Source organism: Brachionichthys hirsutus, chromosome 11, assembly GCF_040956055.1.
Source record: "Brachionichthys hirsutus isolate HB-005 chromosome 11, CSIRO-AGI_Bhir_v1, whole genome shotgun sequence".
NCBI classification, from domain to species: domain Eukaryota; kingdom Metazoa; phylum Chordata; class Actinopteri; order Lophiiformes; family Brachionichthyidae; genus Brachionichthys; species Brachionichthys hirsutus.
The window spans coordinates 2,836,595-2,864,132 of NC_090907.1; the positions used below are offsets into that span (position 1 = coordinate 2,836,595).

General features: G+C 43.1%; 4 protein-coding genes across 4 annotated transcripts; 2 read left to right on the forward strand and 2 right to left on the reverse strand.

Annotated features, from left to right (window-relative positions):
* Positions 1-830: 830 nt before the first annotated feature.
* Positions 831-4,679, forward strand: siae (sialic acid acetylesterase). The gene is made up of 10 exons (XM_068745708.1): positions 831-885; positions 1,550-1,711; positions 1,797-1,951; positions 2,103-2,241; positions 2,540-2,705; positions 2,788-2,873; positions 2,954-3,087; positions 3,584-3,738; positions 4,147-4,333; positions 4,413-4,679. Exons 1-10 carry the CDS (start codon positions 831-833, stop codon positions 4,677-4,679), a joined length of 1,506 nt encoding a protein of 501 aa, XP_068601809.1.
* A 230-nt stretch (positions 4,680-4,909) lies between these two features.
* tbrg1 (transforming growth factor beta regulator 1) lies at positions 4,910-17,767 on the reverse strand. Its single transcript, XM_068745913.1, has 32 exons — positions 17,648-17,767; positions 17,166-17,413; positions 16,915-17,063; positions 16,673-16,798; positions 16,426-16,587; positions 16,228-16,339; positions 16,002-16,144; positions 15,734-15,890; positions 15,469-15,572; positions 13,627-13,676; positions 13,356-13,472; positions 13,136-13,263; positions 12,907-13,055; positions 12,640-12,765; positions 11,974-12,135; positions 11,622-11,802; positions 11,410-11,534; positions 11,155-11,320; positions 10,947-11,059; positions 9,029-9,194; positions 8,665-8,710; positions 8,494-8,576; positions 8,338-8,374; positions 7,250-7,486; positions 7,090-7,160; positions 6,762-7,003; positions 6,547-6,683; positions 6,189-6,335; positions 5,896-5,993; positions 5,703-5,813; positions 5,474-5,619; positions 4,910-5,308 (listed from the first exon to the last, which is right to left on the reverse strand). The coding sequence occupies exons 1-32, from the start codon at positions 17,765-17,767 to the stop codon at positions 5,220-5,222; spliced, it is 4,248 nt and encodes a 1,415-aa protein (XP_068602014.1). The 3' UTR covers positions 4,910-5,219.
* Positions 17,768-18,327: 560 nt separating this feature from the next.
* On the reverse strand, positions 18,328-20,120 carry LOC137901665 (stromelysin-2-like). The gene is made up of 4 exons (XM_068745710.1): positions 20,033-20,120; positions 19,441-19,678; positions 19,157-19,169; positions 18,328-18,504 (listed from the first exon to the last, which is right to left on the reverse strand). Exons 1-4 carry the CDS (start codon positions 20,118-20,120, stop codon positions 18,328-18,330), a joined length of 516 nt encoding a protein of 171 aa, XP_068601811.1.
* Positions 20,121-23,474: 3,354 nt separating this feature from the next.
* mmp13b (matrix metallopeptidase 13b) lies at positions 23,475-26,168 on the forward strand. Its single transcript, XM_068745148.1, has 11 exons — positions 23,475-23,564; positions 23,678-23,788; positions 24,019-24,146; positions 24,226-24,374; positions 24,471-24,596; positions 24,961-25,116; positions 25,198-25,318; positions 25,396-25,529; positions 25,600-25,759; positions 25,855-25,958; positions 26,051-26,168. Exons 1-11 carry the CDS (start codon positions 23,475-23,477, stop codon positions 26,149-26,151), a joined length of 1,380 nt encoding a protein of 459 aa, XP_068601249.1. The 3' UTR covers positions 26,152-26,168.
* The last annotated feature ends 1,370 nt before the right edge of the window (positions 26,169-27,538 follow it).

Consider the following 27,538-nt stretch of genomic DNA (forward strand, 5'->3'; position numbering starts at 1 on the left):
CTCCGGCCACACATCCATCACTTATCTCCCTGAAAGCGTTGAGGGTTTTTTTGTTAAATAGCGTGCCAGCAGAACGCAGCGTGCTCATTTATCTGTACAGCAGGGCAGCGTGAAAAATGCCCCTGCAAATAAACACCTGGCTGGCAAACTGTTGGGTAATTAATGTTACAGCTGATTTCATTTTTCAAGCTGTTGTTTTAGCCTATAGATGTTAATTATTTTAGACTTTCATAAGGACTCTGCTCGCCGTACTGTGGCGCTTTGGGCATCTGAGGCACAAACTAGGCAATGATGCTGCTAATTTTACAGTTAGACAAGCACCTGAGTCTTTAATTAAATGAGAGGGTAAGAATAGAAGGCATGGTGCTGTAAAGATTATAAAACATCTAAAAAAAAATTATTCTTTCTTTGTTTCTTTTCATCTTTCCTTTTTAAATCTGCCTGCATGAATATTTATAGTGCTTGCCAAGATGAATACAACTTTTTTTAATCACTCAGATTGATCTAAGGGTTACTTCTGCGCACGTGACCTACACCAGGAGCTACTCTATATTAATGTATTTGAAAGGTAAACCTTTAATTTAATCAAAGTGTGCGACACCTTGTTGTGAAAAGATAGTTATTTCAGGAAAGGCCAGTAGTAAAGGTCTATCTCTTGAGTTTCAATGTGAATAAAAGTCTATAAATAATATTACTCAAATCTCTTGTGAGATGGTCATCTACTTGCTATGTGCTTTGTTGTCAGGTGTTTTATTTTGAAGGGTTGCCTGCGCCTTTGTTATTAGTGGAATAAACTGGTTTGAATTTTGTTGTGTAACGTTTGTTACATCATGGCAGCAACGGTGACGGTTGTTCTTATACTTTTGGTGTCCATCCACACTTCCAGTGAGTACTGTCAGATTTAGACTGTGGTGTACCGGAGGTTTATGAGCTTTGACTTAATATCTTAATGTTTTAAAACATATAACAAGCATTCAAATGTAAATATCAGGATTTCTGAAAATTCATCTACCTCTCAATAAAAATAAAAACTTGCACCTGCAAGAAAAATCTTTTTTTTCTTTCTTTCCAAACCACTGTGAGATAGAAAATAAGGTAAAAATGATTTATTTTTAAAAAGTCTGAATTGTCATTTTGGACTGAGGTGCAGCAGTCAGATTTCATTGACGTTGGCTCCTGTAATGTCAATGAACTCTGACTGATTTTAAGTAAATAAAATATGTTTGAAGTTCAGTAGAAAAGATAAAAAGGATTTTCCAACTTCACAATGTTTATTTTATTTATCTTTACCTGTGTGACATTTTAAATCCACAAAAGCAGGGAAAGAATGAAATTATTATAATTTGGATGATTGTTGATTAAACATCACTGTCGAGATAAATGTATAGGTTTCCATCGATAAAACCTGTGGATTGTATTAAATTATATCCTACAAAACTGTACAAAAGCATTTAGTTGCTGTATTATCACAAACAAGAGACCCGTAGTGGACGCTGTGAGGCTTGTGACACTACAGATTATTTGTGTATTTTTATTTTGATGTGTCGAGATGGGGAACTGCGCTTTGCGTCTTACTATGGAGACAACATGGTGCTGCAGAAGTCTCCAGAGAGCGCTGTGCTGTGGGGTTACGGCCCCGAAGGCGCTCAGGTCACCGTCTCCTTGTCGGGCCCAACGTCGCAGATAAACTCATCGACCGCTGTGAGAAGAGGTGAGAACAGCCAGGCGACGTCAGCGGCACCTTAAGGCTGACATCCACAGGCCAAACATCAGCATGGTTTTTTTTGTTTTTGCAGGTACGTGGCTTGTCACCCTTGACCCGGTCGAAGCCGGCGGTCCTTACAACGTGACGGCGGCCACTCCAAGCAGCGCCACAGCTCTGACTAATGTGCTGTTTGGAGATGTCTGGCTCTGTGGAGGACAGAGCAACATGTGCTTTGAGATGGATAAGGTAAGGTCCACGCCCATTTGTGTCTCCGATAGGTTCCATCACATTAAAGAAAGCCTACAGTAGATGTCTGTAGGGTTTAAATAAACCCTTTTTGCATGATCTATATGTATTAAAAGTCTATTTTTTTAATGAAGCAAACATTTGACAATAGATTTTCAATGCGTCGTGGGAGCTGAACCATACAGTGAACTATCCTCACGTGAGGCCGTTCATGGTTGCCTTGAGAGCGGCTGAGACGGAACTGACTGATTTGATTCAAGTGGAACTTCCCTGGTCAGTTCCCACAGAGAGTAAGTCAAGGGTATTATTGCTTATTCATAGAACGGGCCCGTTCGCTTCCAGCGGTTCTGCTTTGAGATACTGGACTGCATCCAAGCCCTTTATACCTGCCGTGTAATGGGAACACACACGGCATGTTTTTCATATGTTCCTGTATCCCAGCTGGTGTTCTGTTGCTGCAACGGCACAAAACAGGATAACACAATCTAACAGTGCATTATTTAATCTTTATTATTTAATTATTTAACTTTATTTATGGTTGAAATAATGAATAATAATAATTTATAATCGAGGGCGGTGCTTTTCCAGCCGCCTTATCCCAGTTCTCAGCAGTGTGCTGGCTCTTTGGCCGATACATGTATGAAACCCTGAAGCACCCCATTGGACTGGTGCAGTCCTGTTGGGGGGGCACTCCTGTCGAAGGCTGGTCGTCTAAGAGGGCCCTGCAGCGGTGTGGACTGGGACAAAAGGGCGGGTAAAGATAGAAAGAATCAGCTTATCACATGTGAGTGACTGATCCAGAACGCTGTACAGTAAACTCTATCAAATCTCACCAGCCATCAAACCAGGAACTCTGTTTTATGGAACTCCATGATCCATCCGCTGCTCAAAATGACCATAAAAGGAGCCATCTGGTACCAAGGTAGGACCACCTGTGATCAGGTGTCCTAGTTATCAGGTATTCTTAGCTATCTGCCTCTATAACACGTGCCTGGTTCTCAGGGGAATCAAATACAGGCTATCATCAAGACCAGTATAGCTGCTCCTTCCCTGCCATGATCGATGACTGGAGAACGGCGTTTCACCAGAGCTCCGGAGGTCAGACGGCGCCGGACTTCCCCTTCGGATTTGTCCAGGTGTGTCGGCATTAAATGTTGCCCAACCAGAAACAGTCCCTCTATTTTATTGTCTTGAATTAACTGTGGCATTTAAAAGAAAAATGGTAATTCAATGCCATATAATTAATTTTTCACCAAGATCTTGTGTTGATGATGGGACGGGGGTCCACTGCTGGAAGTCTTGTCCAGCACATCCCAACTTTCCCATTCGGACTTTGACTTTGACTTTGTGCTGGCCAATCCGTGTGTGAAAATGTTTTGAGGCATTGTCCTCTTGGAATACGCCCAAAATCAACAGATGGAAAACCCTCGTCCTTCCGTATATTTAGCTAGTCAGCTGGCCTCAATCTTTTTGGGCATATAATGTTTCCGAACCTGGACCTGAGCCACTGAGAAACCCTGCATGGATGAATAAAAATGTCTGACTGTGTCGCCCTTGAGTGGTAGCTCCTACAGATCCATCTTTAATGAACAGAACCAACACGATCTCGTCATCCAAACATTGTGCTTGCAGCTGTCCACCTACATGAAAAGCTCTACGAGCGACATGTACCCAAACATCCGCTGGCACCAGACGGCTGACCAGGGCTTCGTTCCCAACTCTCGGATGCAGAAAACCTTCATGGCCGTGGCCTTGGATTTACCAGATGAAACCTCGCCCTATCACCCGTAAGGATGTATTCAACTTTTGCATTGCTTTCACAACCACGCAGTGTAATCATGAAACTAAACAAAGGAATGGTGCTTGGGTCAGGTGAGAACGCCTTTAATTTGAAAATGGTATTCTAATTACATAGTGTTGTATTCTCAGCTTTATTCTTTTTGATGCAACTCTTTGAGAGCTTTAAATTACTAATATAAATTAGTAGTCCTAAATGACACTGGACTGTGAAGGCTCCTCCTGAATTCCTGTCAATGAGACAGTCCAGGAAGATGAACAATTAAAAAACTTTCCAGTATGAAACAAATACAGCATCAAGAAACTGCTTTGGTTTCATTTCGGTGCACAGGATGCAAAGAAAACAGACTTACGAGCTCCCCGTGTGGTCTTACGCCGCTCATGATGTAATTCTTCAGGATTCATCCCAGAGACAAGCAGGACGTAGCCTACAGGCTGACGTTGGGAGCTCGGGCGGTGGCTTACGGTGAGAAGGATGTGGCCTTCCTCGGACCTTTTCCCAAGCAAATCCAGTCCAGTCTGATGCACGTCAGCGTTACCTATGACCAGTCGGTGACTGTCGCACCGTCTGATCACATCTTTGAGGTAAGGCTGGTGATGAGTGAATGATGAATGAACAGCCTTACCAAATATAGTGATATTTATATATTTTTTTTATATCTAGGTTTGTTGCTCTGGGATTCAGGCTCCGTGTGGGCCTGACTTCCGCTGGGTTGCAGCTCCCATAGTGGAATGGGGCTTAACCACTGTCAAACTATCTACGGGTCAATGTCGGCCGGCTGAGGAAGCAGCCGCTCTCCGGTACGCATGGCGAGACTGGCCCTGCGACTTTAAAGCCTGTCCCATTTACCGCGTCGGGGAGGTTTTACCTGCACCACCTTTTATTATCCAACGCTACGGCTCTACAGGAGACATTTGGAAAAGTGAATAAAATAAAAAGTGGAAAATTGCTTTACATTTTTGTCTCTTCCTGTTCAGACGTCTATACAGCTTAACAGTTCTCAAAATTTCGGCAGTGTTTATGCAGTACACATTCTGCAATCACTGCTGCACTGTAAGAATGTAGACGAGGGAGATGAATGGGCTTTTATTTTGAAGATCTTCTCACTTTTGAAGTTTCACGAAGCCAATATTTGCCATGAAAATGAAATCAGTGACCTTTCTCAACACTTTTTTCTGTTTAATAAAAGTAAAATAAAATAAATTTAGCACAAGCTCAACATGAATTCCCAACCAGCACTTACCGGTAATTGTACACATACAGTCACAAATGTAATCGTCAAAGAGGATTGATGTTACTCTTGGCACATTAAGTTACATAAACTGCCCGAGATGAAGAATTAACTGAGTTACTTTATGCCCCCCCATTTCCTGAATTATTGAAATAGAAAGGGGGGAAACAAACAACACTGTTAAATAAAAATGAAACTTCCCAAGGATGGAAACCTTTATTTTGGAGGTGTCTCCAGAATTAGGAGCTGTAGTAGGAGGTGGAGTGTTTCTTGGCTGAGGAGGTGAGGTGGAGTTGAAGAGAAGAGCCGGGAGACTGCGGCGGTAGTCCTGAGTTAAAAACGGGACAAGAGGAGTTATTGTCATAAAACCAGTCAAAACAAAAAGACAACAAATGCTACCCGGCTTCCTGTATGTTTGCACATCAGCTTTGACACACCCATGATAAGGTAATGTGACAAACATCACAGATACACAAATCGATCTTCGAGCTACCTGCGACGTGCTCCGCCTTGATGTTCTCCTGAAAGCTCTGGTGTCTCTGGTAGGCCTCAAAGTTGACTGAGGCATCATCTTCCGAGAGGCTGTGAGGAAGCTGGCCGTCACCAGGGCGACACACCTCAAACCGTATCCAACGGTAGCTGAACCAACAAAGGAACAGGAGGGGGGGAGGGTGCTTATTTATGCCGTGATAATGAACGCTCAGTGACAGGCGTGACCTTACTTGCAACACTTGCGTGCCCCGGGACAACTCTGGATGAGGTTCTGGATGGTCGGGTGTGAGAAGCCGAAGAAGTCGGCTCCCGACGGCACGATGGGCGCCTCAGATTTGGAACTAAGAGAAGGACGTGAAAGTAAAATCAAGGAACACAATCTGCCCGCAAGAGATCCGAGCTTTCCGAGGCGACCTTTGGTACCTGGCAGACGCGATGGTTTTAAGGAGATTGGAATGGCACGTCAGGGCCGAGGAGGCCACAATGGCATTCTGAGGATCCTCCTCGGGCACAATCTCAAACTGGAGGACGAAACGGGGTTTAACGTGTCGATAAAGTTAATTCAAATCCATTAACGTCCATTCACAATGCTTCACAATGTAAAAGCGCTCAATGTTTCTTTAACTTCTGTTTACATCTGGAGACAAATCGAAAGCAAACCTGCCACTGCGTGCGTGCGTGTGTGTGTGTGTGTGTGTGTGTGTGTGTGTACGTACCTGGGGGCCTGTTCCCCCGTCCTTGATCTGGCAGGTGTAGAGACACTGCTGGTCTGGGTTTTTCATGCTGGCAAACACTCGCGTGCTGCAGAAGCCCGCCGGGTAGATGGCACACTCGTCATGGAACAACATCCTGTCTGTGATGATCTGAATCACAGACAGAAATAAAAATAAAAATGGATCACAATAAAGAAATGTGCATAATATAAAAATATACTGTGGGTGGCTTCCTGTCGTGGAACATTAGTCTTCGTCCCGTCATGGGTACGCCCCAGCAAACCAATCTTCTCCACTTCACCCTGCCCTTTTACATCCACATTAGTCACACGTCTTATAATGACATGCTGGTGATGCTGACCTCCCCCAGGCTGTAGACTGTTAAACCTCCCAGTACGATGGGAAACACGGGACGTCCCGACGAGTCCAGAGGGATGGGCTGCACCAGCTTCCGAGAGCCGTCTGCCAGCTTTCTTTTCTTAGTTATCTTCTTTGTCACTGAGGAAACGAGAGAATAAAATCAGAATAAAAATAAAAAATGTTTTCAGGGTGCATCGGCATTCATTCAGCACTCACCCTCCTCCTTTCCATTTTCCCGGCCTCGCTCTTTCCTCTCCTTCTTTGGTTTTTTCAGAGGTCTGTCTTCCTCTGTCGACGCCACCGATGTCACGCTGTGGCCCCCAGACGGGCCTGGGCCCCCCGCAGAGGTGGAGGTTAATGCCATAGGCGGTGCGGGCGGGTGAGAGCCGGTGCTCGGAGTGGGCAGCAGCTCCCCCTCTGACAGAGATTGATACTGCAACAGGGACCTCAGTAAAAACCTGGCAATAAGAAGTCACATGAACGTGAATGAGTCTTTGGATGTTTGGATAGAGAAGAACCTGGACACTGAAACGGGCTCCCTCACCGCCGCTCCTCTTTTGCTCTCAGAAACTTCTCTCCTAAGTGGGCGACTTCATCACAGAGGGCCGCATTCTCCTGCGGGGAGCAATCGCTCTTTCAATTATCACATCATTTCCATGAAAGGAATCCATCGTGCCTTCAGAAGAAATCACTGGCTTGCTCACAAATATCATAGCGCGGGCCGCTTTGCGCAGCCTGAGGTACTTCAGTCGGTACTTTTCATTCAGGGTTTTTCGTTGTCCCCTCTTCATCTTTGTCTTGTGCTCTGATGAACCGGACGGAGACGGGAAAGCAGGCGCCAGGGAACCTGAGCCGGAACTGGAAACTGAGTTCTGCTGAGAAGAGCCGAGGAAAGACTGGGCCGTGAAGGCCTGCAGGGCCTGCTGCCGCTCCTCACCGGTCTGGGAGAGCAGAGGGCCAGAGACGCAGAAATATGTTCATGTTCCACCAGGAGAACCTGAGGCTGAAGCTGGTGTTGCCTTAAGGGTGACGGATGAGAATACAGACTAAAATAAAGACACTTGCACTTAAATAATGACTTTTACTGAAAACAGAATGTGCAAGAGATCTTAAAACCAAAAGATTTTTATATAAAGATTATTCGTTCTCTGGATTCATCGCTGGGAAAAACTCTGTATCTTGTTTGAGTCATTCAACCATCCCTCAAACATCCTAACTGGAAGTGAATTTCCAGAGTAAAAAAAGTCTCACATGTTACACTTGGACTTATTTCTGGAGCAGGATCTTGTGTAAATAGTATTACCTCAACACACAATCTGATTAAATGCAGATGCCGCCTCTCAGTTCACATTCTGCGTTTGTGTGCAATTTGTATTTGTGGCGCATAAAACTCACCAGCAGTGCAAAGACTCCGTTTCTGTTCTCAATCCTCTTGAATCTCCTGCTCCCTTTTTGTGTCTGAAATATAATGTGAGACTGAGGCCGATGCACGGGGCTGCAAAAGACACATTTGGCTACCAAAAAACTGGGGATGGGGGGGGGGGTCGATTTAGATGAACAACACCATCATTAGATACAGCAGGCTCATGTCCTCTGTGCACAGATCACAGCGCAAAAGAGTCAAGCTTTTCTCAAGAAATCAGAAAAGCGGTGAGAGAATCAGGATGCAGAAAGATGGAGAAAAGAAAATAGAATTGAAAAACAAATGGCTGCACGTGTTAAATCAACAGAAGTCACAGCAATCCTAAATGGAGGTGGAGGTTATTATTATACACCAAAACATTCTCCCTACCTCACGGTACATAACAGCCTCCAGACTCGACTTGGCACTGAGGAGGAGAAAACAGGAAAAGCAGAGTCTAAATGAAGATTCGGGAAAATGTGGCTTAAAAAAAATCATGTTTTTGCGCCGCTTAGTATAAATGGCAATAAGAGGCAAAGTAATTACTTGGATTGAACCAGACCCCGGTCGAGGATTCTCTGTTTGATTTCCTTAATGTGCATGGGACGTCCAGCTTCTTCCAGCACAATCTTCACGAGACAAAGGAGAATAACTTTTAGAAATGTTAAATGTTTTCCATTAAAAATAAGAATAAGAGATGAACAAATGGGCCGGTACCTGTGCTGCATCAAGCCATGTGAGGTTGGGCTTCTCTGCGATTTCACTGCATGGTTTGATGCAGAAAGAATGTTTGCTGTCATCCAGTTGTAACATTATTATTCATTTACATTGTAATAAATAGTGTAACTACACAAAATGTTACATGGACACATTTAATTTAAAATGTATTTAAAAAGCATTTCAAGGACAACAAACCACTTTGCCAGTCGTGTCTCCTGAGAAATCTACGGTGCTAACATATGCAACACAAGCAACCAATGACAACAGATTGGGATTTGAACGCATCTACACAGATAGTAAAGAGACTTCTATTTAAATAGATGTATTAAACCTTCAAAGGAATATATTAAATCTTAAACACAATATTCTCATCAACCTCTCTAGAGTTTCTGTGGTCCCAGATAAACTTGCAATGCTGTCCAGAGCAGGAAAGAGAGAGTAGTTCCCCTGTCCATCAGCCTCCATCTCTGACTCGAATGTGTTGAGTGACTCCATAGGAGACCTGGAGAGAGTAGAGTCAACACTAACTACACAATATCCTTCCTTTCAAGAACGGCATGACACTCAACGGAAACTATCTAGCAACACTGAGAATGTGAGAACAGGCAGATAGCTGAAAAAAATATCCTATTGCTGATTAACGAGTAACATATCGTGCATAAACAATAGTCAAGAGTAACGTTGGGCTAACCTTTTCTAAGTAAACGCACAAAATACCTCAGCGACACTGCAGTAAGCCCACTCCGTTCAGTTCGTCCTCCGGATTGTTTTTGTGTCCGTGCGTCAAAGCGGAACCTTCTATAATTTTGTTTATCTACGGACTGGTTTAATGCGAGGATTGACGGTCATACGACAAACTTTGTAATAACTGTGTGCTGTTAAATATTTTATCACATTCAACAAATATCGATTTTTGTATAGGTAATACTGATATTGTATACAAAAAAAGGAGCTGAATACGGACATTATTCATGGGAGCACTACCCGGATATTCCGGTATAGGTTTCCGCTGTTTTTCAAAATAAAATCATCTAACAATGCCATACAAAATTGTCGCCAGTGATTATAAAACAGTAAAATAATATTTGCTTAAATAAAGAGATTTATTTCGTGTTAAACATCTCTACGCAATAGCCTTCTAGACACCAACCATGAAACGTAAAAGTGAATGGGGTTTTCAATGTGAAAATGTAATATTTATTCCTAACGTCAATCTGGATCTGATCCGGATGAAATTCGGTTGTAAGCTACCCTACACGATTGTGCCAAGAACCATAAACATTGGTCAATATTCAACCGAGATATTGAGGAACATATTTTGAAGCTACATTGAATGCAATGTGAACGAAAATGGCGAAGTGATCCAGAATCCAGGATCTCTTCTGGATCATCGCTAAAATATAATCATCTGTTCCTGGTAACATTCCCAACATTTTCTGGAAATTGAGTTATTTTTTGAGTTATCTTGCTAATAGATGGACAGAGGGACAGACACAGACAGACAGACACCAGCGATTACGTATCCTCAGCTTCACCTCGGCGGAGGTCATTAGAGGGGAGCTCGGACACAGCTGTTTTAACATTCATCTGCGACCCTTTCGTGTTTTTAGACGACAACCTTTAAACCTTCCCAAACCCCCCAAAAAAGGCCACACAGAATAATCTTCAATGCAGGTCAAGGATTATTTACAGAATTGATTGAGTGATAACTTCTGACCTTTGGCCTCGGTTGCTTTGCACTGAGACTACCGGTAATATCTTCATGTGAGAAAGGATCTCCACACCACAGAGTATGCTCAACACTTTAATTCATATGATTTATGTCAGGATATGCATTCTAGATCCTTGGCACATTCCGGAGGTAGGCTGTTATGTTTTCAGTAGCAGTCGAGCCAGCCGTAATTGAGCAGCACACGGATCACTCTCTTTAATGGCAGGTAGTACTCAATCTGTCGGGGTCCGGAGGAGAAATATAGATATCCTATGGAAACAAAACACTCCAATTTATATGCAAATGTGTAATTATACCTCAAGCAGCTTTAAGTTATTACATACAGTCATTTACAAAAAAATTAAATGTACCATTAACCCCATGTCATCTGGACAGAGTGAGGTAAGGCTCATTGTTTACCTCGCGCTTAAGCTAAACTAAGCTATCTGGCTGCAGCTGCGTGGACAAACACAATGAGTGCTGATATTTTTTGTCATCTAACTCTTTTTCTGTTAAAGAAACACTGCTAAGCTCTCAACCTGCTCTTAATGAGTTACTCATGTGTCACATTTCTCACCATAGTTCTCAAAGGCTGCATCGACTTTGGAGCCAATGCCAGGGAAATCCGAAGTGATGGATCGCGGGTATCCACGGTCCATTTTGTTTGTCTCCTCATCGTAGCTGCAAGAGGATATAGTCCAGTGATAATCTCGGTGCTCTGTGTTTATGTAAATAAAATAAAAAAAACAAAAGAGTTGATCACGGCTGAGACTCACCTCCAATACTGTCGATTCACGAATATAAGTGTTTTTTTAGTAGATGCCACGTGAACAGCAGCGTCCACCTCACTGACAGAAGAAGGAAGGCCGAGGTTGGTCAGAGGCTTTGGATAGCCTGGCATTACTGTCTTTGCATAAGCCCTTATGCCCCAGTATTGACGACCTGTGAACAAACAGTTGGAGGTTGCAGTGTTCAGATCGATTATATACTGTAGTAATAAAAAATAAACCTCAGAACTCCGTGGGCATTACCTTCAAAAAGATATGCAGCACCCTTGTGTCGGAGTTCATAAGCAGCGTCGACATAATTGATTTGTGACCATTTACTATTAACTTTAATGAGTCGGATTCCTCGGAAACTCTTTCTCCAATAATATCTAGAGAAGAATTTTATTTGAAATATAAATCGGTGTATTTGGTTATATCTGCCACAAACAGAGGAGAATCATGCATTTAGAATGTACCCATTTTTGAAGAAGTACAAATCTCCCCAGATTGAGGTTGCAGCGTCAAACACCAGGTTGCGGCTGCACTGCTCAGCCCCAGGGTTGGGCAGGGGGTCTGTGTTTGGGTCATCTGTGGGTTCTTCTGGTTCTGGTTCTGGACTTGGATCGGGTTTTGTTGTGGGCTCTGGTATGCGGCTGCCTGAAAAGCAGATTACAATCGAAAGTGACCAAAATAATCATCATCAGACATTCATGCATGTTAAAGAAAACATTTGAATGTTCACTTAGGGCTCAATTTTGAATTAAGTGCACTATGATATATTTCAATATTAACATGAGTCATCATGAGGAATGTTGAGTTTTTGTTTACCGTAAAGCGCTTGAACTCCACGCCTGTCATCGTCTGGGAGTTTGTAGCCTCTGGTATTGACATATTGATAAGTCGGGAACATTAGGGCTTGTTTGTCCCTGGAATGATCCAGACCCAGAGCGTGGCCAAATTCATGGGCTGCCACCAGCAGCAGATTCACTCCTACAATTAAAATGAATCCAGTCCGGCATTTTTATTTTTGACATAACTTTAAGAAATAACAGCATTCAAGGAAATATCTAACAATTGTTAATAAATATATTGACATCATATTCCCCCTCATATATCACTTTCAGCTCTCATTCACATACCTGAACAGACAACTGGCAGAGAGCTGGCAAAAGGGGTGTGGCATCGGCCATTCCAGAAATCTTATTGGCTGCCCAAAGTGCTACCCCATTATCCATAAGAGTGATTGGCTATAACACCCATTGAGAAGTGAGGCCTCAGTTTAAAGGCATTCTTTACTAGAACTTTTTAAAACTATGTATTTTTCATTTGTCTGTAACCTTCTTTTGAAGATTCAATTTATTTTTTAAATCTAAATTGAGAGAATCATCTTTTAAAACATTTTTCATCTTAATATTAACGTGACTGACAGGATTAACAGGTAACTGCACCCGTTGATTCTTCCGATGTGTGCTGGACAACATTCTGTTTATTTACCTGTTTGGGTAAAAGTCCACGTTTCGTCATCGTCGAAGTGCGTGTCTCCTCCCTGATCCCGTCCAGGAGAGTTGGCGTGGGCCAAAACTCCACCCCTCCCATCAAAAGGGTAAAAGTCCCCATGATCTGCAAACGGACGTAAAAGACACTTGAAATTCATAGTTTTAATGTCTAAATTTACAAAGAAATGGCATGACTGACTTAAATTTTAGATTCTACTTGAAGTTTATGGTGTGTTTAAAAACCTCTGGTTTAGATCAGACTCACTTCCGCCTTTGAAGAGGATCATGATGTCGGCTGTTCCACTGGGGATCTGCTTGAAGTCCAGTGGGATGACGTCACTGTAGAGCTGAAAGGCCTGAGCGATTGTTGTGTCCACCTGACTCTGGGTCAGATCCGGCGTGTACCTAGTGATCCTGTTTACAGTACATGGCATTTTGCTGTCATCACAAAATGACAACCAGTTATATGATGATAGCATGCTGCAAACAGTTACCTGTATGTGAGGAGCTTTTTCTGCCACTTGGGTCTTCCTGCAAAGTGTCCGTATCGGCTCACGTCCGACACGCCACACCTCGGCGCCTTCATCACCTCCAGGGTCTCGTTGTTCAAGGTGCCAGACACCTGGCGTTGAGAAGATGATGCCACGAGTTTTAAATAAACAATGACATACTTGATTAGAAGAAGACAAAGATGGTATAAATTGGTGGAGTTACCTCCAATCCAAAAAAAGCCTGCATGGCCTGTAGATCCAGGCTGAAGGAGTGCCTCATGAGGCGTCGCAGAGATGTGTTCCTTGTCCCACTGTCGGCGTAAAACTGAGAGAGGTATCCCTGATACCAGGAGAGGACAGATCAATTTAATAATTTATTCTGAGCGTGTTTGCCATTGATACAGTCTGAATTTAAAGTGACTTGAAATGCATTCGCATTGTTGGACCACATGTTCAAAGTTGCACATGTTTCTCTGCACCTCATATTACATTACCTCAGCCAGATCTGTATCCTGTGGCGTAACCGTGGGGGCAACGGTGGGAGCTGCATGGCACACGGCCAAACAGCCCATCAGCAGGATCCAGAAATTATCCAAAGGCATCTTATTAAAATGTCTTCCTCCCAATCCACCGTCCACTCCCTTTGACAGCTCGATGCAAACTGAATCAGAGCATGCAGCGTCCTCATGTGTGGTCAAATGGCTGAGGTGGATGGGGGGGGGGGGGGGGGGTAAATAGCCCCCCATTTGATAACAGAGGGGGTCGATGGCTCGATCTTTAACAAGATGCTCTCTCGTTTCATGACTCACCCCGACATATTGCTCTCATTTGTTTCATGCATGCAGTGAAATAAACCAAAACATATTGTTGAATCATGTTTTACATCATCCAAAAGATATAGTCATTTAGATTAGTGTCAATTTGCTTAGTTGGAAGTGAAACAGGAAAAAGCGCAAATAAAAAATATAAAGCCTTCAAGATGAATATGAGGTTTCAATGAACAGCGAAGTAAAGTTCAGTTCGGTGCGTCAACAACGTGAGTGCAGTGAACTCACGGCACTGATTTGAGACTGCAGTAACCATTTGTCGCCTTTAGGGGGGCGCCAACGTCAACTTAAACTGGTCAAGTTTCCTTCAGGCCTGCAGCAGAAGATCGAAACGATTATTTTGACTTTTGTTACGTACCTCCATCAAGAAGGTTACGTTTTAGTTTGTTTGCTTGAAATGATTTTGATGTATTTTTGCACACTATTATGCACAATTCATCCACTTCCTGTTCAAGCTCTTTGTCAGGGAGATGAGAGAAGAAGAGATGCTCCTGCAGTTCACCTCCCAGCAACATTCCACAGGGAGAACGGATGCGTGGCCACAAATTGTGTTCGTATATAATATTTAGAAATACTGATACAGTTTATAAAATATATATAATTCCTTCGCAAAACATTTTTTTTTTTTGCTGCTTTATATAATTGGAGTGAATGTTTAGGTTACTTTAGATTTGTGAAACATAATAATCATGCAAATTGCTTCATAATTAATTATACAAACGAGCACATAAATAAACTGGAGTACCACTGAGGTTCTGTCACACAGCACATATTATACTTAAGAATAAAAATAATTGAAAAATATATAATAATCTAACAGTGACATGCATCATTCTATTTCTCAAGTAGGTTTTGTCATTTGATCGGTTCTATTCAGTATTTTATTTTACAACTGAGGTTTATCTTATTTCATTTAATGTTATTGAAAGCTGTTCTGGAGCGCAAACACAACAGATCTGATATTAATAAAACATTTTATTGATTTAAGCTTTAAAAAAATACATCCTGTTTTTACACATTCAATTTTACAACACAGTCGATGCTATATTATTTTAATATCCTGAATTACATAAAGAAAATAATACATTTTAGATGCAGAAATTAACTAAAATGTGCATTTTTAAAGTACATCTGTGTAAATAGAGCTTAAATCTTAAAATAAAAGCATTTTGTGCTTTAATATTTACATTATTGATCCTGCTTTACAGCTTTCTAACAGGTACACATCATTTCCCCACATGCTCAAAAAAAACCTCAATACTGTAAAATAATAATTATCAACATCCAAGCCAAGAATTTGCTGAAATAACTTTCACCACCCGTTTCTGTCTGAAGTCAAACTGGTAGGATTTTGTCCCACTGAAGAGAAAGATGCTGCCTGTGAACAGAACACCAAGCAAGAAGTGTGTTATCTGTCTCCAATAAGATGAAAGAGAACCATCACCTGAGGACAATAGGAACAAGAAATCCCAACGTCTGTTTCAGGTTCATAAACTCTTCCTGTCTTACCGTGCAGCTGAAAGGCAGCGTTGACGCTTCTGGGAATTCCTGGCCAGTCTTTCTGGATTGGTCTGGGGAAGCCGGGGTCCATCCTCCTCCTGCGTTCATCGTACCTGTGATCGATGGAAATGTAGACGTGATTTCCGCCCACACATAGAAACGCGTGGATCTTTTCTACACAGTCAAACTTCATGGAGGGGCGGCGGCCAGGTAAACATGTTGGAACGCGGCCCACAGTGTGCCTTTCTACAGTTTTAAACGTGAAACTAGTTACCTGTAATAAACGTCTCCTATGAAGAAGACTGTTTTCCCCTGTTCACCGATGTGCACGGCGGCGTCGACCTTCCCGACTCTGGAGGGGAAGCCGTACTCGTAGATGGAACCGGCTTGACTTTTGGTCTTAAGCTTTTGCACCACCCAGTATTTCTGACCTGGAAAAACACAGCCGTGTCACAGCAGCAGCAGCAGCACGCCAAAAGCAATGAGCCTCTTTAAGTTGCACAAGGCTGTCATTTGGAAATCCAGACTGCCCATTGCGTTACCGGTGAATATGTACGCCGCGCCTTTGGCAGGGATGTCATAGGCAGCGTCGATGTGAGAGGCGATGCCGGGTAAATAAATGCCGCTGGAGCTTTCTCTCAGCCGATTCCAATACGTCGCCCGCGTTGTCCTCAGCCACACGTGCCTGGGTTCGACACGAGATGCAGACTGAGTAGAAGCTCCGGCGTCCTGAAGCCGTTTCGCAAATCAGACTAAAATTATATTTACCCGCTTTTGAAGAAAACTATCTCGTTTCCAATCAAAAGCGCTGCGTCCAAAGAGAAGTCGGGGTCACACTTGTTGGGGATTGGCTGCGTTCCCGCCGTCCTCGTGGGGTTTCCTGAGAAGGAGAACGGCTTAAAATACGACATTGCAGCGCTAAATTGGTGATCATTCTATTTCTGCTACGGGTCACATGTTCCTCACCGTACAGCAATTGAATCCCAAGTGCATCATCCTTGGAGAGCGAGTGCTGCATGCTGCTCTGGCGCCTGTATGTGGGGTACATGATGGCTGAGGGGTCTCTGGAGTGGGTCAGGCCCAGCGAGTGGCCGAGCTCATGAGCCGCCACAGCGAACAGGCTGTAACCTGCAGGGAGGAAACAACAAACGTTTTGTCTCTGATTCTGAGCTTGCCATCTGAATAATTCTGCTCCTCTCGTTTTTCGACTGACCCGTCCTCCCCACCCTCCATGTTTCATCCTCATCAAAGTGGACGTCTCCTCCTATCCCGTCCCCTGGATTAAAGGCATGAGCCAAAACGCCCCGGGGTCCATCGAAGGGGAAATAGTCTCCATGACCTGCAACAGAAAAGAATCTTCACATTCCCTTTCTATGGGAATTAACAGGTTTTGCTGTGTTTGCATCTCTTTTGCAGTAATTAATAAGGAATTCATGCAACTGCATCCAGATTTACTTCTGCGGGCGAAGGTGAAAACTATGTCAGCTTTGTTATGGTTGACTCTGGTGAACTTCAGCGGCGCCGCATCGCTCCACATCTTGAGGGCCGAATGAAGCGACTTCTCCACGTCAACTCTCTTCAGGTCTGGAGTGTATTTAGCAATCCTGCAAGGAAAGATGGACAAAACATGAAACTGACAATAAACAACAATAAAAACAAAGAAAGAAAAAGCATGCATATTCCTAAATCAACAGAAAGCATCTCACGTGTACGTGATGCTGGGGTTCTTCCATTTCGGCTTTCCGGGGTAAAAGCTATAGTTTTCCACATCTGGGACACCACACCTGGGCTTCTTCATCACATTCAGGGTCTTGGGGTCCAGAAGTCCCGTCTCTCTCAGACCGAAGAAATGTTGCATCTCTCGGATTTTCTCCTCCATGGCTGGCACGGACCGGATCCTTCTTTCAGACGCTCTGCCGCCAGGGCTCAGGTTGTAAAACCTTCTGAGGTAGTCCTGTTGTGGAAGGGAATTTCTTATTCTCGTACCTTCGGCCAACAACCTGACATACTTCTTTATCTCAATGTGAGAAAATCTAAAAAGATTTTTTTGGGCATTTGAAAAGTTTTTTTTTTTTTTTTTGTGCATTCGAATCGGATGAAAGTACCAACAGACATTTGCACTATTATCTGTAACGTAGTTACAAAAGCACGTAAACAAGTTATAAATTAGTATTTATATCACACAAACCTCAGCCAGCTCCTCATCCTTGGGCCCCGGCCTCCGATCCCGATCGACGGGTAAGGTCCACGAGATTCCAGCCATCATCAGAGAGCCCAAAACAGTCATCCGCAGCCGGAACAGCTCCATGTTTAAAATGCACATACTCACCAGGCTTCCCATTTTTTATATGGGAGTATTCTTGCGGGGGGTGTTGGGAAATCACATAGCCCCAAAGCACGCAATCCTGGTATTTACAGCTGCATCTACCTGCCTCAATTTTCTGTAGGGTTTGTGGTTAAAAGCCTCCCAATGAAATGTCTAGATGTTGTGTCTGGGCTTCCCGTCTGTAAATGGGGAAATATTTGTGTGCAATGTGTTTCATAGAACTGAAACCAGAAGCCATGAAATGCTGTTGTGGTAAACTCTGCAGATTCAAGTCAAAGCCTGCAGCCATTAGCGAGTCAAAGCTTATTTACACTCACCCAGGAAGCCAGAATCCACAGTGGAGCCATAGGATGGTTTAAATCAGGCTGGGGTGCAAATAAAACCCACAAGTCTTATGAAGTTCAAGTCATTCTTTATTAAAAACACTGATAAATAAAACTCCTCTTGGAAGGAAAGAAGCTCAGCGATTTCTCAATGGTGGTTTAATGTCATTTTTTTTTTTAGGTTGTGTTGTTGTTGCATGTTTATTCATTTGTAAGACTTCAACACCCAAGCCAGGCATAAGCTCTCTCAACCCCAACAACACGTTTTTGGGCGTAGTCGTATTTGTAGGTTTGCGGTCCCACAAAGAAGTTGATGAAACCTGAGATGAGAAAAACGAGCAGACGTTGTAGTTTAGAGTTGTTGTTTGTTTTGTGCCATTTGATGAACTTAAATAGCTGCTATGGTTCACTTTCACAGTTGAACTGACAGCAGCTCAAATGAAAGCTGACGCCGCATCTTAATTATCCTGTGCTACAAACAACAACACAAGTTGGGAGAAGCCATTCAATCTCAACTACACTCACCGGGATGTCCTTGTTTATCTGTATGTTGTGTGTTTGTTGTTTAGATTTGAGTGAAGATTTAAGTAAATAATTCAACAACCGGCTGACAGTAATTCCACCGGTTTACCGTCTCGATGAAGAGCTGCGTTTATCACGCCATCGCTGCTCACTGATGTTTTTTGGATAACCAAAATCCATAACCCTTCGATTTTCATTGTAACTGGAAAAGACAGGATATTAAAAATAATGTTTGCCATGACTCAAGGTCATCTTGTCCTTCAAAGGTCATGTCATGAAACCTCGGTTTAATTTCATGAAAGCAGAAAGGTAGCATTTAGCTCGTTTTAAAACCCAGGCCAAGGAGGTGGTTTTCCTCTTTTAATTAGTTTGTAGTTTGATTTGGTTGACGACACAACCTCAATTTATCCACCTCGCCACTCACGGGTGATGCCGGAGCCTAATTCTACATTGGCTCCACATCTAACCCAGATATGCCTCAAGCAGGAGTGCATAAGGAGACAGTATGATATAAATTCAAGCACACAGGGAACTTGGCACTTTAACAAACCCACAATTACTTTGAGAATCCCTTAAAACCCCCTGAACCATAAGATCTGTCAGAGTTGTTATTCCTAATTTCTGCTGAAGCTATCATTCCCTGCCGCCTCATATGTGTCCTGTATTGTCTGGGTCGGGTTTTTCAAGGACAGCTATAACACAACGTGCAAGTTCAGTCGAGGTCCCGTGTGCCCTTATCACTCAGACTATAATTCTAGACCTCTTTAAAGTAAATAAGGTAACAGGTGATCATTAAGTCCACATAGATACCTGTACGTGATGACGTTCGTGTCCCATCGTGTCCTCTGGATGTGGCTGTACTCCTCCACATCCGGGACGCCACAACGAGCGCTCCTCATCACCTCCAGGGTGTCCGAGTCCAGCTCACCCGTCGCACGGCGCCCGAAGAACATCTGCATGTCTTTCACGTTGGAGGTGAAGGGAGGTGAGCTGCGCTTAAGACACACCACAGGCTCTTGTTGCTGGTTGTAGTAGCGCTGCAGGTATACTCCTACGAGCAGATTCCAGATCTGCATTAGATGTGTCTCATGAGATGCCAGGTAAATCATTCCATTAACAACAATCCAGATGTTTGTATTCATATGCATATAACCAATTCTTGCCAAAGAAGAACAGGAATGCTTTTAAAAATGGGTCCGAAATTACAATACTGAATGAACCTACAGAACCAAGAACATAATTGCTAGATGGACTCTGAGGGCAGTATCGTTACTTACCTCTAGTCCCCTAATAAATAAAAGCAACATCACTAAGTCCCGCAAACAAGGAAGATAAATCTTTCAGTTTGGCCTGCTGCAGAAGAGCCTCGAGCATTTGTAATGCAGCTCATGCAATTACCAACTTACAGTGGCCAGCTTCAAGTCAACCTGTGGTTCTGTGGAAGTCAAGAGCAAGACCACGACCCGGCAGGAGAGCAGCGTGGCACGCATCTGACAGATTAACACTACATGGAGGGTAGTGTCCCGGTTTGAGCTTGAGGAAATGGACGTTCTGGTTAATGAGAAAGCCTTTTACACGGTCACCGTGACTCACGCCACTGGTAAAGCCGACGGAAGCCTGTGGAGTCAGGGAAGCGTTTGCAGTGGCATTCGGACAATTTCCTTGGCACGCGCCACGTTTCCTGCAAATCGACTTTTAATGACATGTTTTTCAAAAGGAATGCAAATTTACAGCTGGAATACGTTGATCTAATCAAGATAAAAAGGATATGAATAGAACAAAGACACAAAAACTACCCTGGGAATTTAAGATGACTCGGAGATGATCCCAAACAAATGGTGAAACAGTAACAGGAAAGCATTACTTCTGTTACTCTGAGTACGTTGAGTACAAACACATTTATATTTCCTGTCATCAGAACTCTGGCAGGTGTGATGTGGACCAAACGGTTTCCTCGGAGCAGCTGTAGAGGAACCGCCAGACAACACAGTCGACCGGTGGAACCGCAGCACCACGCTTTCTGGAAGCCCTCCCCAAAAATAGCCCGTGAAGCTGGTCTCAATTTAGCAGCACGCACATGTAAGAACATTTAATGAGTGTTGTTTGCGGAAAGGAAAGCTTAATTGCAAGGGTGGATTCAAGGCCTTGAAAAAATAAACGTCTGCCAGCCAGGTTGCTTTTGGCGAGGGCGGTGTCGCAGTGGATTCAGGCTACAATTACAGCTAACCGGTCGGCGCAGAGCTTTACAGGACCAATGGAATATGCATCAATATGGTCTAACAGCCTGATTACAGAAGAATTAATGACATAAGACGGGGCGATGACAGAGTTTAGTTTGGTGCTGCATCCAAACTGTCTTGTGATGATGGTGGCATAGAAGGTAAAGCAGAACAAGGAGCTAAAAAGACAAAGTAAATGACCAGAGTCAGGATTGGTATCTGATTATTAATCCAAACGCTAATGAACCGCAGGCGTAGAGCTAGTGTTGTATTTGGTACCAGTGGTTCAGAGTCGTGAGCTGCTGGCAGGAGTGTTCATTTGGGCCTGTAAGACTTTGCTGGATTTATTAACAATTAAAGAAGCCTAAAATTCTCTAATCACCCACTTCGTGCAGTTCATAGTGACACAGTCAGGAAATGAATAAATAAGAGGTAATCACAGATTTACTTTCAGGTCAAATTTTTATGGATGCTCTCTGTGTGATCAAATCATTATTTCACACTAATAAAAGTGTTATATGCTGTTTTTGGTTTTGTTTTGTTGAGTAATTTATGTCATTTTTTATATTCTTTCCACGTTTTCCTTGTCTTTTGCAGCCTTTGAGATTGCCCTTGTTGTTTATTTTTATTTATTTTATTATTTCTATCATGTGAACGACGGGGAAACAACTGACGCCGCCTTCATGTAGATTTAATCTGACTTTAACGCCCCCTAGTGACGAGAGACTCGTTATTACAGTGGCCCGACAGACAAGATGCTATTATAATTAATATGGACAAAAGTCTAGTGTCACCTGGGAGGCTTGAGGTAAGATGTGTGGTAACCTACACCCAGGATGCAGCCGCAGATCATCAGTAAGCCAGGCCTGTTTGAATGAAGCCTGGGTGTGTGTGTGTGTGTGTGTGTGTGTGTGTTTGTTTGTCAGCGACATTTTAAAATAACAGCAAAAATCCCCCTGACTGCCGACTTCCTCTGGTGTGACTCAGAAGCGCTCTGTCAGCCACCGTCCAAATATGTGTCTCCACAGGATGCTGGAGCTGCAAGGCATCATGTTTGTTACTGGTGATATCACTGATGGGATACAGATAAAGTCTCTTCTGTGTGCTTTTGCCTTGTTTTTGCCTGTTTAGTCTAAACATTGTATAAAATGTACAAAACTTCCCATGTAAATTGAATTATTTGATCTCTTTAGTCCACCAGCCGTTTCTGTGTATTTCTTAATGTGTATGAGGTTTGTTTTTCTCATTTTGACCAACCCTGAATGCAACACTCTTAAACTTAAACATTGTAATTGCAAGACATTTCTCCAAAATTATGCTGATAATTATTGAGATTGCAGAGGTTAAGTAGTCGTTTGACGTCGCCTGTTTGCCGGCAATTTAAGATGGACCAAATTCTTTGAATGCTTAACTCAAAAACATCAATAACGCCTTGAATTGATCAGACAGCACAAAAAAATGTAATTATTTAAGTCAACATTAAACATTAAAACATTTCAAGTTCTAATATTCTTATGGTACATTTACCTATTTTTCTACAATGAAAAAGGAATTCTAGGACTAAATAATTACATACTTCTGATGTCTGACGCAGACAAACAGGGACAGACGTGTCTTTACCTGCCTTACCTAAAGGCACCTGTAGAATTTACCTGTTTTGACCTCCTGTTTTGTGCCTTAAGTACCTTTTAGTTCCTATTTCATTTTCCTGGATCTTTGCTCTCATTCTGTAAAGCTTTATTTAGCCCCAGCAGTGCTTTACCTGAAATGCTGCTAATGTTCACCAGCTAATTCGTGCTCACCTCTCAGGTTACCGTCTTAGCATGCTAAAGTTTGTACTCAACGCAAAGCACAGTTGAGAGCTCGAGGGAATGTCCTGTGATGTTGGAGGTTTTATTCAGAAGTATACTAAGAAAAATCTGGATGTTGTGGATGTAGCACTGATATGTATTTGTGAAGATATTTTGGATGAATGAAGGCATATCATTAGGATTCATCCTCTGGGAGCCATGAATCCACCTTAAGGATGTCGGGATGCTTCTCCGGCTCAAAGCTATAAAAAGATATAATTCAGTATTTAGTAAACTATATTATTCTGCCACCGTAGCTTGTTTGCTATGATCAAATCTCCTGCAAACCACAGAGCACTAAGGTCATTTTAAAATAATGATTTATGCTCTGTGAAATCCAGCTGATGATGAATCACATGGGAAAATGTGTCTGGATCAGGATTTAGTAGCTACCGAGCAAAACACATGCAAAACATTTGTTTGCAATGAATGACATCAAACTCGTCACATTATTTAAAAAGTTAAGATGTCATGTTCTTTCTTTCAAATCCACACGCATCATTTTAGCCGCCAGTGCATTTTCAGGCACGATCCTCGTGTCCTGGCAATTCTGGAAACGCTTCATCAAACATTTTTAGGTGGGTTCAATGGGCCAGACGTAAACCACAGTGGCTGCACGAGCACATTCTGAACAGACAGAGGAGGAAGTGGCTAGGTGCTTTTACATGAATCACTCAGACCCTCTGAAAAAACAAAAGAAATCATGAGACACACTATAAATACCAAGCAGAGCTCCTCGAGTCCAATGACGGGTTTGGACAACAAGCACGCCACCATGATAGCTCTGCTGCTGCTAGCGTTGAGCGCGCAATCCTTTTCTCTGCCTCTGGCATCCAGGGACAAAGACGACTGGCTCCAGGCAGAGGTGAGTTCCAGGGACGTTTCATTATAACCCCCCCCCCCCTCCCCCTCAAAAAAAAGGCAGACATGGAGATATATTTTTATTCATTTAAGCATCTTTTTCTCCAAAAAACACAGAAGTTCCTCCGTCGGTTCTACGGCCTTCCAGCCGGCCTCCAGGGGAGGCAGAGGACATCCGGAGCCTTTCAGACCAAAATCAAGGAGATGCAGAGGTTCTTCAAACTCGAGGTGACCACATCTGAAAAGCTTTCATAGTAAACACTTGCTTCTTGCTTGCCTTGTTGACAACATCCAGTAAAAAAAAAAAAAGAACAAAAAAACCTTTATTTTAATAGAAAATGCTGGAAAACTCCAGAAAAAAAAAATATATATATATATATATGAACTGGACTTTCACAGTTCAAATGTAAAACTGAGGGTGTGGCATCTTATTTTCTATCCACTACCTCCACCAACAGGTGACGGGGAACCTGGATGACGACACTCTGGAGCTGATGAAGCAGGCCAGATGTGGCGTCCCAGACATCGGGGAGTACAACCACTTCCCTCGAGACCTGAAATGGCAACAGAACAACGTCACATTCAGGTACAAGCGTCCTCACTGAAATGTTGGAGCTGGGGCGGCTCACCTGCATCACTTCTTCACTCCTTTCCGGCCGTTTCAGGATATTGAATTACACACCAGATCTGAAGAAGTCCGACGTGGACAGAGCCGTCCGCAATGCTCTGAACGTTTGGTCTGATGTCACTCCTCTGACATTTAAGAAGCTGCACAGCGGCGTCGCCGACATCATGATCAGCTTTGGATCGAGAGGTATACAGCATCTTCTAACGAACACAAGATTGCGTGATGTCGGTTTTTCCTCAGTGAAGCTGCATGGAAATCAATATTTCCGTCTTCACCCTGCAGAGCACGGCGACTACAACCCTTTCGATGGGCCTAACGGGCTGCTGGCTCACGCCTACCCGCCCGGCGAAGGCATCGGAGGAGACACTCACTTTGATGAAGACGAGCACTGGACCAAAGATTCGTCAGGTAAAGCCTCTAAGCCAGGGGTGGGCAATTGCTTTTTCCATGGGACCACATGAGAAACAAAAAATATTCTGGACGGGCCTGGCCAATAGGCTGAACTCAATTCTGCATAATATTGATTGAAAAAAGCAGTAAATAGCATTGTTTTGTCAAGCTTGTAAGATTATTTGTTATAATAAAGCAATTAAAAATTGAGGTTGCCTTACAAAAAATTTAATTTATTCAATACAATTTCTCAAAACAATGGTAAAATAAATAAATAAATAAAATGTGTGACTCATATTAGTAAACATTCACTCTAAAACACATTTTGCTGATGATTAAGTTACCTGGAAGCTATTCTGACTGTGCGTCTTTTTCTCTGCAGCTTACAACCTGTTCATAGTGGCGGCCCATGAGTTAGGCCACGCTCTCGGGATGTCTCATTCCTCCGACGCGGGCGCCCTGATGTACCCCGTCTACTCGTACGCTACAGGTTACCCTCTGGCTGAAGATGACGTTGAAGGCATTCAAGCTCTCTACGGTGGGGGAATAAATGACTTGTGTGCTAATTGGACGGCTCTCTAGACATGTTTACACCACTAATGAGAATTTTTCCTCGCAGGCCCGAATCCAAAGTCAAGGAAAGTCAAGCCAAAGCCTGACGCTCCAGACAAATGTGACCCGATGCTGAGCTTTGACGCTGTTACAGAGCTCAGGGGGGAAACCGTCATCTTCAAGGACAGGTAGGAGCTGTAAAACATCACACGTGTGAGCATCAGGACTTTGTAGAACTGCTTACCATATTTGGGCTTCCTTCTAGATTCTATTGGCGTCTCCATCCTCAGATGGCGGAGCCCGAGCAGACGCTGATCAAGTCGACGTGGCCCTCCATCCCCAACAAAGTGGACGCGGCGTATGAGAACCCAGAGAAGGACGTAGTCATCATATTCAGCGGTGATTTGTGGGTTTTTATCGCTTCATCCTTTATTTGATACCAGATTAAAACCCTTCCGTGTGTGAACAGGGATCCGGATGTGGGCTTTGAATGGATACAACCTTGTGGACGGTTATCCAAAATACATCCACAAGCTCGGACTCCCCAAGACGATAAGGAAAGTAGACGCGGCTGTGCACATCAGAGACACCCGGAAGACTCTGCTCTTCACTGCTGAAGACTACTGGAGGTTTGAGATGAGAGTTAAATGTCTCAGTCTCTTGAAATGATCAGTGATCTTTCATGTCATTGTGCTGTTTTTGGGGGGTTATTTCTCACCCGTAGCTATGATGAAGCAACAGGTGCCATGGACAGCGGCTATCCACGATCCATAGAGGAAGACTTCCCAGGGATGGACGACGAAGTCGACGCGGCAGTTTATCACTACGGTATGATGCAACTTCAGACATCAGATTTTCAGTGCAGGATGCCCCCCCCCCCCCCCCCCGACTAACCGTCTTCCTACTGGGATTTCTTTCAGGATACTTGTATTTCTTCCATGAACACATACAGTACGAGTACAGTTACACCTCCAGGAAGGTCATCCGCATCCTCAGGACCAATTCCATCCTCAACTGCTGATGATGATGATGATGATGATGATGATTTTGATGACGGCCGCACAACACATCAGAAAACAGACTCAAACATAGATTAGACATAAATCATAGGGGGACGCAGTTCAGGAATGCAGAGTCTGTTACATGAGGCACAAACAAATATTTATTTATACCAGTGCTGGACACCTGACAAATGTTGCTGAGAATGTCCTCAGAAACTGCCACTTATTTCTTAAAGTATAAACCTCAGACAATGGGAATAGAATATCCAAGTAATGACACCATTTTTTCTCAAGACTCTTAATAACCTGCTAACTAGGTTGTTAAAAGAAGATAAATGAAAGCTGCATTAAAGGACCAAAACAATGTTATCCTGAGACTACAGTCAGCTTGACTGACACACTGAGCATTTTTGAATGATGATGATTCAAGTCAGATTTCCCCAACATACCACTTTTAGCACTGACATGTTTTTGAGATGTGACATATGCAAATGTTCTCTATTTTTAAACGGGTTTGTCAAATTGATGAAATAAAATGTCAGTGAAATTTCAGGAGAGTGTCTGTGCTAAACTTTTATAACACAAACCTCGTTATAACTGTTCGGTCCTCTGTACTTCAGCCAGAGTTGACAGAGTTTGTTCTTTAGACACAGGAAGTCTCTTTTAAAGACTAAATGACTAAATTAGACGAAATGCTTTATGCTCCTTTTCCTGAATGGGGCATTTAGAGCTAGTGTTGTCCCAGTCTGTGCTTCATCCTCCTCCTCCTCCTCCTCAGATGTAGGAATGTGAAGAGAGATATGCTGTGCTCTGTGTTGACCTGCCATCAAGATTATTCTGACCACTGATGACCCGGGGGCAGATAGTGTCGTAACACGGACCAGCGAGCCCAGTAAAGGAGTTCACGTCTTTGTTGTGATAGCAGCAAGCACAAATGAATGAATGTATGAATGAATGAATGAATGAATGAATGAATGAATGAAAGAATGAACAAACGAATGAATGAATGAATGAACCTTAGACTGAGAAATGACTCAAACTAGTCTTCAGGGTGTGCCAGTGAGGAGCTCTGAGTTTCTGGGTGGTGTTCATGCATGTCTCTATTCTTTCCATTAGGGAGCGCTGCTGTCAACAGTTTTCGTGACGCTCCTAATATTTATCCAGAATTCTCAGAGAGAACGTTTAAGAAAACTAACACACATGAAGTATGACATGACAGCAGCAACATTCCACATATATATTCCACAAGGGTCAAGAGCGTTTTCATATACTTTCAGTCTAAACCTACTTATTTCAGCTGTTTAAGAATAATTTACAACTTAGCATGGCCCAGTTTTGAAAGGTCAGTGAAGGTCATCAAAGAATCTGGAGTAAATTTTAAGATGGTGCGCGTCTTGAGTGGAGCAG